At 34.0% G+C, this 13,707-nt stretch overlaps 1 protein-coding gene across 4 annotated transcripts; it reads right to left on the reverse strand.

Moving 5' to 3' along the window:
• Positions 1-5,738: 5,738 nt before the first annotated feature.
• LOC306866079 (5'-AMP-activated protein kinase subunit beta-1-like) lies at positions 5,739-11,370 on the reverse strand. Of its 4 annotated transcripts, XM_079411080.1 has the most exons (9): positions 11,218-11,330; positions 10,244-10,858; positions 9,932-10,146; positions 9,681-9,850; positions 8,933-9,026; positions 8,740-8,854; positions 8,451-8,584; positions 7,028-7,096; positions 6,299-6,938 (listed from the first exon to the last, which is right to left on the reverse strand). In XM_079411080.1, exons 3-9 carry the CDS (start codon positions 10,076-10,078, stop codon positions 6,861-6,863), a joined length of 807 nt encoding a protein of 268 aa, XP_079267206.1. In that variant the 5' UTR covers positions 10,079-10,146; positions 10,244-10,858; positions 11,218-11,330; the 3' UTR covers positions 6,299-6,860. The 4 variants fall into 4 exon arrangements, with proteins under 4 accessions (XP_079267204.1, XP_079267206.1, XP_079267205.1 ...); XM_079411078.1 differs by lacking the exon at positions 10,244-10,858 and having other exon boundaries at positions 5,739-6,938; positions 11,218-11,370; XM_079411079.1 differs by having other exon boundaries at positions 10,244-11,370.
• Between the last annotated feature and the right edge of the window lie 2,337 nt (positions 11,371-13,707).

The raw sequence follows: 13,707 nt of genomic DNA on the forward strand, positions 1-13,707 counted from the left end.
TACACATGTTCTTTAACGCAGGAGGTACTGTATTATATGACCTTATAACATAAAATGTGTCATGTTTAAAGACCTAGAAGTTGAGGAATTATTGAAACGCCAGTGACTGAACCAAGCAAGCATGCAGTTGTCAATGCATGCCAAGAATTGTCAATGCGTTACTTAAACACACCCTGTAATCTCACACAAATTAACAAATATATAATTTATTTGAATTTTTGTAAACTTTCAGTCTCCATATGAATAACAAATTAAATTATTAATTTATAAATTAAAAGGATGGCATAAAATAATTCTAAAATAAAAAATTGTGAAAATATCTAAACGTATATTTTTTAGCATACACACACAACACACACACACACACACACATATATATATATATATATATATATATATATATATATATATATACACATATAGTGAGGAAAAAAATGATTTGATCCTCTGGTGATTTTGTACGTGCACTGACAAAGAACAGTGAGAGAGAGAATTACAACAAAAAATCCAGAAAAACACATTTCAAAAAAGTTATAAATTGATTTGTATTTTAATGAGTCAAATAAATATTTGATCCCCTATCAATCAACAATATTTCTGCCTCCCAGGTGTCTTTTATACAGGTAAGGAGCTGAGATTAGGAACACTCTCTTAACGGGAAGAGAGTTTCACTCTCTGAAATCCTGCAGCTCCCGCAAGATCCCCTGCTCAAGAAAGCACATGTACAGGCCTGTCTGAAGTTTGCCAGTGATTCAGAGGAGAACTGGGTGAAAGTGTTGTGGTCAGATGAGACCAAAATCGAACTCTTTGGCATCAACTCAACTCGCCGTGTTTGGAGGAGGAGGATTGCTGCCTATGACCCCAAGAACACCATCCCCAGCGTCAAACATGGAGGTGGAAACATTATGCTTTGGGGTGTTTTTCTGCTAAATGGGTCGTGGATGGGAATTCCAGCATGCCAATGACCCAAAACACACAGCCAAGGCAACAAAGGAGTGGCTCAAGAAGAAGAACATTAAGGTCCTAGAGTGGCCTAGCCAGTCTCCAGACCTTAATCCCATAGAAAATCTGTGGAGGGAGCTGAAGGTTCGGTAACACTTTATTTCGATAGTCCACTTTAGACATTCTACTAACAGTAAGTAACTTTTCAACTACGTCAACTAGCAGTCATTAGAGTATTAGTAGACTGTCTGCTTAATAACTTCAAACGCTTTATTTTGATAGGTCCACAACATACAATATACTGAGTATTAGAAACTTTGCAAGTATATGTCAATTTATTCTACTAACCCTAAACCTACCCTAACAGTCTACTCTGAGAGTTAGTAGATATGTAGTTGCAAATTAATGAGAATTAGTTGACATGTAGTTGACATGTAGTTACAAAGTTACTTATAGTTAGTAGAATGTCTAAAGTGGACTATCGAAATAAAGTGTAACCGAAGGTTCGTGTTGCTAAACATTAGCCTCAAAACCTTAATGACTTGGAGAGGATCTGCAAAGAGGAGTGGGACAAAATCCCTCCTGAGATGTGTGCAAACCTGGTGGCCAACTACAAGAAACATTTGACCTCTGTGAATGCCAACAAGGCTTTTGCCACCAAGTACTAAGTCATGTTTTGTGAACGGGTCAAATGTTTATTTGACTAATTAAAATGCAAATCAATTTATAACTTTTCTGAAATGCATTTTTTTTTTTTTTTTGTTATTTTGTCTCTCGCTGTTCAAATAAACCTACCATTAACTGACTGATCATTTCTTTGTCAGTGGGCAAACGTACAAATTCAGCAGGGGATCAAATTATTTTTTCCCCACTGAATACACACACACACACACACACAATTACTATTTTAAGTTTTATATTTTTACATTAACTTTTTATATTTACTATTTTTATATTATATTTACTTTTTATATTATAATTACTACACATTAATAATTACTATACATTGTAGTAATTATAATTTATATATTTTTTAAATATTTAAGTATATGTATGTGTGTATCTACACATACTCAGTGCAATAACATTTATATTTTTATTTATACATTTTTATTTAATATTATTACACAATACACAATATACACGTGTGTGTGTGTGTGTGTGTGTGTGTGTGTGTGTGAGTGCGTGCGTGCGTGCGTGCGTGCGTGCGTGCGTGCGTGCGTGTGTGTGTGTGTGTGTGTGTGTGTGTGTGAAAAATTGGTGGTAGATATGAATAAAAAAGCAATATGATTTCTACATATATTGTAATTATAATGTATTAGAACTTTTAAAAATGTATTTAAATATATATACAGCATATGTGAACCTGGACCACAAAACCAGTCTTAAGTAGCACGGGTATATTTGTAGCAATACCCAAAAAATACATTGTATGGGTTAAAATTAGGACATTAAGTAAAGATCATGTTCCATGAAGATATTTTGTAAATTACTGCAAATAAACTTAATTTGTTGATTATTAATATGCATTGCTAAGAACTTCATTTGATTTTCTCAATATTTAGATTCTTTTGCAGCCTCAGTTTCCAGATTTCCAAATAGTTGTATCTCAGCCAAATATTGTCCGATCCTAACAAACCATACATCAATGGAAAGATTATTTATTCAACTTTAAGATGATGTATAAATCTCAATTTTGAAAAATTGACCCTTATAACTGGTTTTGTGGATAAGGGTCACATATGTGCAGTGTATACATTTATTTTATATAGAGATCAAAATTACATTAAAAATTATTTATAAAACATTTTTGAAAATATGTTTTCAGTAATACTTTTATTCTGCAAGGATGAATTAAATTGATCAATACATATTACTTTTAAAAAGCAAGGACTTTGTCATACTTGCCCGTGGCCAAACTGAAGGAGAGTCACATGAGTCAGAGACGGTTGATATGCATTTTTCCTCTCTGAAATATTTGCCTCACCTTCTCCTTTTGTTATGGGATGGTATCAATTCTATTTTCTGTCTGTTGTCAGAGAACGGCCTCTTCTCCACCTTTTATATTACAAACTCATACATTCACCCTGATTTGGAATGCCACTGACGCAGTTAGAAAGGTTATTCATAAATTCAAATTCTTTTTAAGGTCAGGACATTTACTTCTGGACAGTATGCTAATGCATGCTAAAATCGGGTTGATGCTAGTATGCAAGCTTGCATACTCAAACCAAGTTTATAATGTCAATAAAGCAGAAAATACTAACAGAGTACATCATTTCAAACTGTTTTTGAGGTTAAAGTATACATATTTGATTGTTGAACCTAATATTTTTGCAACATCTTGCAGTAATATATTAGGTATATAACTAAAATATACCACAGTCTGTCAGCTGTTTGGAGATATTTTCCCCTCTGGACAGAAGAATTCCTGTTGCTTTTGTAAGCGGATGTCTTATGGGAGAATAACTCCAAACAAAGGTTCATGATATCTTACTGTCAACATGATGTATGAACTCAAATACTTCCCTCCAAAATCTCAACAATCTTCACTCAATTACAAAAACAGCCTCAGGTCTATTTTAAATATCAATCAGTAATCAGTCTGTTGCTGTCTTCCTCACAATTTAAATGTACACATAATCTAGTGTAGTTTTGAATTTTGTTTCATTTAAAAGCATATATTGTCATTATACTTGTTTTTGCAAGTATAAACAATTAAATCAGACCTTTAATTGAATGTTTGCTTGCATTAATCATAACTTTGATTAAATGAAATAACTACATACAGTGCATTATTTTCTTCAATGTAGGCCTAAATATTGCATCAGATTATAACCTTCCTTAAAACATATGGATAAAGTTGATTATAGCGTCTTCTAGTGGTGAACTTTTAAATGAGAATATTTAACCTGAAAAGTGAGAGCTTGTTAACCTTGTTCACACACACGCACACGCACACACACACACACACACAAAAGTAATATAAATATATCTGAAGAAATGTCTTTCTAAGGCAGCAAGAAAAATCTAAACACGAATTGTACCAAGTTTCCAAGTTCATCCGCTGACCTGCTAACCTGTTTAACTCGGGAAAATAGAAAAAATCCTCAAGTGAGACCTCAAACTATACCAATTATAAAGGACTCATAAATGTCTACAAGTACAATATGTCCCTGGCAAACACTTTTTTTCTGTAAAATTGACCTGCAATACAGCATTGCAAGAAAGTTTGAATGTTCAGGAATCCAAACATTCCTGCTGATCTTTGACGTTTGTAGTTCTTTCTTCTCTACAGAGCCTGAATAACTGCATGCCTTTGTGTCATTGTGTATAAATGGATTATAATTTGTTACAATGTGTCCAGATGAGCCATTAAACCTCAATCATTCTTTATTGAATAATTAGGGCTATAGTTTGTCCTTTGTCTTAGGTTCTCCGAAAATAGAGGGGCAAGGACATATTTAATCAGGTCATTTTATGTGCTGTTCAAGCAGGTGACGGGACGAAAATGTTGTGTATTAATCCTGTGTAGTGGCAAGAAACAACATTTTGAACAATATTTGAAATATCCACAAAAAAAAACAAAAAAGATTCATCAGATAATAAAAGTGAAACAACAAATCCAGCGAGAAATGCATTTTTAAACCATGAGCACAAAGTATTGATTGCTTGCTAAAGAAATACATAACAGCATATGAATCAATGAATCAAAAGGCATTAATGACACACTACCAGTCAAAGGTTTGGATACATCTGACAAAATTTAACAGGATTTCTCCTTATTTGTACAACCTTTTGATAAACTGCTATGCTCGTATGCTTGAAGCTAAATATATATATATATTTTAGATAAATATTATAATATATATTTTGCAACATACACAACCTTTTTTAGATTTAAATTGCTTAATATATTTTGTATTAATTTATTGTAATACATCTTTGGTAACAAAATTAGTTAGCATAGCATTACATTTGCTAAATATTTATTCATCTTTGTTAACAAAAGTTAATAAAAACACAATTGTTAATTGCTAGTTCGTGTTAGATCAGGTCAATTATGATTTTAATAATGTTGACGTAGATGTTTAAATTAAGATTAATAAATGCATCAAACGTGTATGGAATGTAAATGAAACCATATTTATTTTTTATTTCTTGCATAGAAGTCATGCATTGTTTTTTTTAGGATTATGATTCTATTTATTGACAAAATGTCATTCTTATTATTGTTATTATTTTTTTAAACCACACAACAGTTAAAGATACCAAACATAACTTAGAATGAACAATGCAACATTCACGTGACCTGATTGGATGTTTTGCATTGGCACCACTGATCATAAAACCATTAGCACGCTTTTTAAGCCGTAATTTTCATTTTTGATACACCTATATTGTAGACAGACCTGTCTGTACTGCATAACTAAGTATGAGTATTTTATATCCATCTCCTGTGCTAATGTTCCAGAACACTTTACGGTTGTCATTTTCTTAAGCCTATGACTATGTAATTACATGAGCAACTACTGAGTAATAACATAAATTGTTTTAACATTATCTGCAATCTAGCAACGTACTGCTGTAAGTAGGCCAAGACATGTTACCTACTGCACATTCTTTCTTGGCTTGCAGGACATGTTGTATGGATGGTCTTGGATGGACAATCATTTATGAATTTCATAACATTGTGATAAACTTGACCACATCTTTGAAGAAACATGATAAACTGTTAGCTTGCTTATTAGTCCATTAGCACACTGTTTTAAAAAAAAACACAAAATACAACATATAATTTAGAACTATATATAATTTATACAACAAAAAATTTAGAAATCGTCAAAATCGTCATGGACAGAGATTATATACAGCCGCCCAGAGGTATTTCACACACCTCGACCAGTTAAAATGCATTCATTTCAGTATTAGATATAAAATATAATGGCATCTGGGAACAACTGATGCTTTATCAGAACTTCACTTTTCTGAACAGAAATAAATTTTAGTTAACTGATTTTAAGGTCATTTTTAGTGAATACATGTCTGTTTCTCCAGGTGTAGTTCAGAAGTGTGCAAATACTTTAATGTTTTATCTTTCTGTCCCATCTTTCACATATGATTCAGTTGAAATTCATTAAGTCAAAAGAAATGCTCATATGGTTTAAACAATGACAGATTCATTATACCCATTATATGCCACTATTTAAATAATCCAGGATGATATAATGGTCTACTTACACATAATATCCTGATGATTTCAAAATATCAAGATGTTTTTCCAATTTTTTTGAAGGCCCGGATATTTTTAATATGCTACTTACCCAGAATAAGGAACAAAACTAAACACAAAACTAAAATTTGGTGAATCATTTATTCAAAGTGATATTTAATTTCAAAGAGCATAATAGAGATTAAGACATTTGCAATATGTAGTTAGCGCTGTTCTAATAAAAATGCAGAAGATAACACATTTAAATAATAAAAACAATGGATTTAAAAGCTCTACTTTTTTCACAAAATTAAAAAAGTGGAATTAGTTTCTCAAGTAAAACGCAGTGTACCCTTTTTATATTTGGCCCCAAACAACTGGCCTTTTTCTGACCAATAAATAGCTGAAATGTCATTATGCTTTCTAAAATATATTAATATTTATCTACACACATTATTTAAACACAAAATTAAACAAACTACTGAACATTTCACGCTTTATTTACACTATTGAAGAACACACCTCTGCACTGGTTTTGATTTAGTCCATTTGACCCAGTCCCACTGAAGAGTTGGGATTACCCATTAAGGTGGGATTTACTTCTAAAGTGCACCTCTGTACATTTCTATTTACAGTAACACACACTATATAAAACAGCCAAACTAGACAGAGGTCGTGTTGTTGAGTGTTGAAATGACCATGTTTCTCAGATTGGCTTGTACAGCAGGGTTGTGACATATTTCTTCTTGTACCGATGTGTGGCACTCAGGACCATAACGCCATCCTGTCAGAGAGCCAAAGGAGATACAGTCATCAGAACAGACTTGAAATCAATAGCGGTTCATCTCACAGAGCTCAAAGTTGGTTTCTTACCTTAATGGACAGAGCGTACAGGTGATTAAGCATGACGTGATTGGGTTCAGGGAGCAAAGCTGGATCACACTGTGAGGAAACAAGAGTGTAATAAAATGTAAAAAATAAAATAATTATTCGATGTAGATCAAAGCTCAAATTCTGAGTGTCTCTTTATTTTATATATTTTCATTTATACTCATTTAAAATGATAGTTTACTAAGGGATTTTTATTTGTGGCAAGTTAAACTTTATGATTTTTCATAGAAATATTCCATGACTTTTTCAATTATTAAAATTCAAATCAATTCAGTAGCATTTGATCGTGATCAATTAGAAACCAACTGACCAATTCACTTGACCAATTCAAAAAAAAAAAAAAAAGGAAAAAAAAGGAAAACACTCAAAAGAATGACTCATTCACAGATCAGGCATCACTATTCCTTGCAAGAAAGTTTTACTCTATAATATTATTAACTAGAGCAATATATAACAATAGATTACAATATCAGCTATTGTTATTGTAACATGTAATAGATGATATATGTGACCCTGGACCACAAAACCACGGGTATATTTGTAGCAATAGCCAACAATACATAGTATGGGTCAAAATTATCGATTTTTCTTTAACGCCAAAAATCATTAGGATATTAAGTAAAGATCATGTTTTATGACGATATCTGTAAATTTTCTACCGTAAATATATCAAAACTTAATTTTTGATTAGTAATATGCATTGCTAACAACTTCATTTAGACAACTTTAAAGGTGATTTTCTCAATATTTAGATTTTTTTTTTCTGCACTCTCAGACTCCAGATTTTCAAATAGTTGTATCTCAGCCAAATATTGTCCTATCCTAACAAACCATACATCAATGGAAAGTTTTATTCAGCTTTCAGATGATGCATCAATCTCAATTTCAATAAAATTTACCCTTATGACTGGTTTTGTGGTCCAGGGTCACACATTTTAGAGCAAAGCAGAGTTCATAACAGTATAGATTTTAATGTTGTATAGATTCTAAAGTAAAGTACAATAGTGTTTATTTATTCGTTTTTTTCAAGCATCCTCTGATATTTCTAGGGCCCTATGAAATACAACTAGATTTTTTTTTTCTCCAAAATTTAATTTTATTGGAATTTCAGTTCTTGAGATAAAATTCATGTGGAATTTCCTCATATTGTGAGATGGCAGACTTTTTATAATCTCAGACACTAGTCCAAATATAATGCTTTGAATTTTTTTATTAATTCTACAGACTTACTTTTGATATATAAATTTTGTGACGTTCCATCTTTATAACTGAATTCCACAATTCCATCTGCATTTTCTGCATTAGGGAAATCATAGGGTGCCATATGGAATCAAATAATTTCATAAAATGATAATCAAACCCGTCACATTTATAGCCGAATGCAATGTCTTCAGTAGATACTCACTGAGATGCCTGTGTCCTTATTGAGGATGACCTGTAGAAGATGAGGGGGCAGAATGGGTGGAGATTTGAACTTCTCCTCCTGTTTGGGTAGATAAGCGTCCTGGTGGTACGGCCCAGGAGGAGAGCTGGACAGGTCTATAATCAATCAAAACAACATGTCACAACAACCCATAACTGACTGTTAAAACCACTTCTGCGTAATCATAAGTTAGGTAACAAATAATTTTCAGCTTATGAAAATGGCTTATAAATGGCTGCAGAAAAGATGAGATGGTTGGTTGCGTTCACACCTGACATGTCAGAGCATTTCTGTGAATCCACCATGAGCGCATCGAACACCTCAAAGTCTGTCTTCTTCACCTGGATGATGTTGTTGACCGTGCCGAGCTGGTTGGTCACCACCGGCTAAAGAGAAGAAAAGGTCAGTGTTATGATGGTTTTACAGTAATAATGGAGGATGGCGATGATTGATGTCTCCGTCACCTCTGTTGGGTCATGAGTCCACTGTCCATCCACAAAGAATTTATACTGGTGCTCACCCTCAGGCAAGTCCACAATCGCCACAAAGTTGTTTTGACTATTGAAGAGACAAGTAAAAATTAATGTTAAATTAACTGGATTTGAGGTTTATCTTAAAGATATCAGCGGAATAATTTCAGCAGAAGACTTATGTAGTAGTGATATATTAGAATTACTCATATACTATAATATTTCTATCAATATTTTGAGTTAACTTCTGTTTTATATTACCAGTATTTATTTTAATTTTAGTTAAATTTTAGTAATTTTATATTAATTTATTTGTATTCCTATTTAGTAGGGCTGTCAGTTTAACACATTAATTAGGTGTGATTATTTATGGAAATAACGTATTAAAATTATTAACATATTTAATGAATCCAATGCTTTTCTCATTTAACACAATAATGATTTTAAGTTTTCTTTGGGGGTTCATTTCTCAACCCAAACAGATGTGTGATTAATTTACGATTAATATGATTAATTAATTGGCACATCATGTAATTAATTTTTAGATTTTAAAAATGTAATAGTTTAGGTAATTTAGATTTTTGATTCATATGCAGTTAGTCATTTTAGTGCTTCAACTGTTACCAAAACAACATTTCAAATTTTCATTCTTTTCAAGTTTTTCTTCAATTTTTTATATTTGACTACATTTCAATTAAGAAAATTATTTTAATAGTTTCAGTTAATGTTAACTCTTACGTACCTCCTTATCAAAGGTATCTTATTGGTCCAATTATTAAAAGAGCCAGAAATATAGACTTCCTTTCCAGCTCCTGTCCACCGAAATACAGTGGGTCGATCTAAAGCGGGAACCTTTCCACTGGTCTCCAGGTCTGATCTCCAATCAATGAACTCCTCTTTTTCTAACGGCGCCTAATAGAAGATAAAGGACAGAACACATTACCATCAATCATATTCTTCATAAATGAACATTCAATGTGAGCCAACACACACTTTGATGCCCTCCCCGTGAAAAATATCAGCATCCTCTGGGCTGTCCATCAGGATTTTAGGACGGTCTCCTTCCTTGGTTCCTCGACTATCCCTCCTGTGGGCCTTTTCCTGGCCTATGCCGGCCCTCTCACTGCTTGTGTTCCCCATAGTGCTCCTAACAAGCCTTTCCAGAGGTCACACAGGGTGAGCGGCCAGCTGGCTGAACTTAAAATGATCTGTAAAACAAAACAAACACCACAATAGTGGAAGAAACATTGTGATCTTAATGTGTGGATAACATAAGCTGTGTTGACTTGATGATTTTGAACTCACTCTTTATTTTCTTTTGTAGTTAATTCAACTCCAGACTCCAATCAGTCTGGCCTCATTAAATGGTTTGACAGAGTTAAAAAAAAAAAAATCTGGGTGTATTGCTTTTTAAAACTATGATTTGCTACTTGCTAACACTGTTGCCAACTACCTTCAATGAAAAGTAGCTAAAGCCTGCTTGCTAAATGTTGCTGCTAGATGCGTCTCTGAAAACTAGATAAGGTTTGTCCAAGAAGGTGCTAGATTTGTCACTCGTTCATTTATTTTTTCACTAAAGGTGTCTGAAAAGTTGCTAAATTTAGCATAAAGTTGCTTAGTTGGCAACACTGCTTTGCTAAAGTTATTTATCAAAGGCGATGTTTGTAAATTTGGGAAGAGAACATTTGGACAGGCCTGATTGTATTTTATAAACATTTTGTGTATGCTTATGAATGCAAATTCAATGCAAGTCTATTTTACAGGTACTCAACAAAATAATATTTTGGAAGCTCCGTTAATTTAACTGCGTATTTCACTGCAAAAGACTGAGACCTCAGTAACCTCAAGGCACAGCTGTATTTTTCCACATGGCTTTAGAAACCTTACTCCACTGCAAGGTCACGAGATTTCAAAGGACGCCTGACAAGAAAAGATAGCGGACATCCATAACAGCTTCAAGGAGATCGTTCTGATATTAAACGCATATCTGTTGTTTTTAGTGACATCAGACGTCATCTCAGTTTTAATAAACATCTTCACTATGATGTGAAAATGTTGCAATCGTTTTGACTGTGCACCAATGCAGGACCGTTATTATAAAATTGCAAACAACCTTATGCTGCCGCGCCAGCCTGCAACAACACACTGTATAACGTTAACTTAGTGCTATTCAGTTAGCCGCAGAGAGCAGTCTTATCTGCTGCAAGATTCTTACTATTTTGGCATGTTTGAAATCATTTATTTTCGGTTGTACGTTGTCTTAATGTGACAAAACTTACATGGCCTTTTGCGCAGTGCCGTATGAATTCGCGACCGCCACTTGTCCCAGATCACAGTTATTTCGTCTATTTTTTTTTTTTTTTTCATTCACTCTGCTTATCGCCACAAACTCAACATCCTCGCATCCACCCCGCCCACTGTAAATCCACTGCGCATGCGCGTCTGCAACTACGCCCGCTAGGGGCAGACAAACTGCTGCTTTTACACAAAACAAACGCTAGGGGGACACACTGATATTGGACACCGCTGGTTTTCGAAAGCATTATAAAGCGATGTCAGGCTGTAAAAGAACACCCATGAAACGGTAAGTTCATAACTGTGCAGCAATTATCACTTTTAGTTCTCCGAGTATGGTATTTATGTTTGTTTTCACGGCATTTGAAGCATGTGAGGATGTGAATATGTGTAATGTCTATTAACCGCCACTGGATGGCGGCATTTATCTGTCACTCCACCGCCACATTTCCCAAACAAAAGCTTAGAAGAGATGGTGGTCTCGGGAATTAAATGGGCCCTGTGCTCTTTTTAATTGATATTATTTGAGATCCCAAAGATACTGTTGTGTGTTTGTACATTTATTAACAATAATTTCAAGTAGAGTGTGCGTGCATAGGCTGCATGGATCAGAGTTTGTCTCTGTTAATGCTTTTCCTCAGTCACAGTGTGTCATCAGATTTATTATGTGTGTCATGCAACGTGCAATTACTCCCCCACTGGTTTTCCCTCTGTCATAGCCAGTGTTACTGACCAACCACCTCAAACACACACTCATTCTTTCTCCTCTTTCTCACCCACCCACTTCACCCATTCAGTGATAAAAATGTGTTTTGAGTGCATTAAAAAGGAACACCGCAGTGCAAAAACAAGAATGTATAACATCGTCTGCTTTGCAAGCTTTCTCTGTGCTTTTATGTTGAGCTGCTGCCTTACAATCTGACAAGGCAACATTTGAATATCAGAATTTGCATTTGTGATCCCCTTCAAGTTCATCCTATTAGACAGCACACAGTTTTGCTTGTATCCATACACGCATGCACCAGAAGAAAAAATTAATAAATAAATAGCAAAAATACCTGGGGAAAAGAGTGGGAAACAAGTAGATGGGAGCAATCAAATCCACTTCAAAGTTAGGAAATCAAGAGTTTCGTTTCATATTAATCTTCAGTGACAATCTCCATGAGCACAACAACTTTATTTCTTAATGTTGCCTGATAGCAAAAGCAGATTTTTGCTATTGAAAATGCAGACTCTCTATGTCTGACTTCCATAGACGTGCACTACTGGATCTGCAGTAGCCTACATATATATTATTTATGATGATAACCAAGGTGTACCTCAGTATATAGGCCTACTGATTACTTCTCTTTGTTTTCTCCATACGATAGCAATTGATGAGATTTTTTGTTTTGGATGGTAAATTATTTAATGCACTCTGTTAAGATAAAATCGATAATATGAAATAGGTGTTGAATGCTTCTGTCTAAAGAACGAATTTAAAGACAACTCTGTGGTGCTGAATTCACATATATATATATATATATATATGTGAATTCAGCACCACAGAGTTGTCTTTAAATTATATATATATAGTGTATTTATACAAATACAGTATTTTGTATCTTGATATGAAGTAGGCCTACACAAAAGTATTTTTTTGTACAAATACTGTAAGTATTTGTATTTCCTGATAATATTTTATATTGTTATGTTTCCACTGGGGTATTTTTGTATCTTTTTTTTAAGTCATGAAAAATATGGGCAAAATAATCATAATTGACAAATTAAACGTCCTTAGAAAGTATATGCAAAATGTATGTTTTTATGTTGATTTGTAACCCAGATGTGCTGTTGTTTTTTTACTTTAAATGAACTCTTTTGGTCTTTTGCAGTTGATGTTGTTATGTTGAAAGTTCATGCTTTATTTATATCTTCACTAGAATCCTTCGAAAATAAGCATGACAAGTGTACAGCTGCTCACATCTTTCCTCTCTTTACTAGGATTTACACTAATAACAAATTGACTTCCGCTCTTGAATCTAATTCACCCCACTGACATTCCATGAGTACGACCTTACAGAGTGATTAGGCTCAGCATCCTGCCAGACTGTCCTTCTCAACGTCTGAGCAGCTGAGTGATTCGTCTTCACCTCAATGGATCACCACTCATGACACAACCTCCCACAGAATCAAAGAAAGGTGCTGTCAGGTGCCAGATTCCAGACTGATGTCAACATGGTGCTAAGTTTACAATCCTCAATATGAAAAATCGAAATATCCAGACACAGCAGTGCTCCATTCGAGCAGATTGACTTCACGACAGACGTTAAGTTTCATACAGGGTAATGCAAATGAAAAAAAAACGTAAAACACAGTAAACTCAAAGTGTTTATTTGGAGTTCTTCAACATACCATTCCAAATGGCAGTCTGATGTTTCCAAGAGAGCGTCGGATGCGGGACAGGTCCCATGGGGCCATGCGTAGGCAGTGGC

This window comes from Barbus barbus (assembly GCF_936440315.1).
Source record: "Barbus barbus genome assembly, chromosome: 47".
Lineage (NCBI taxonomy): Eukaryota > Metazoa > Chordata > Actinopteri > Cypriniformes > Cyprinidae > Barbus > Barbus barbus.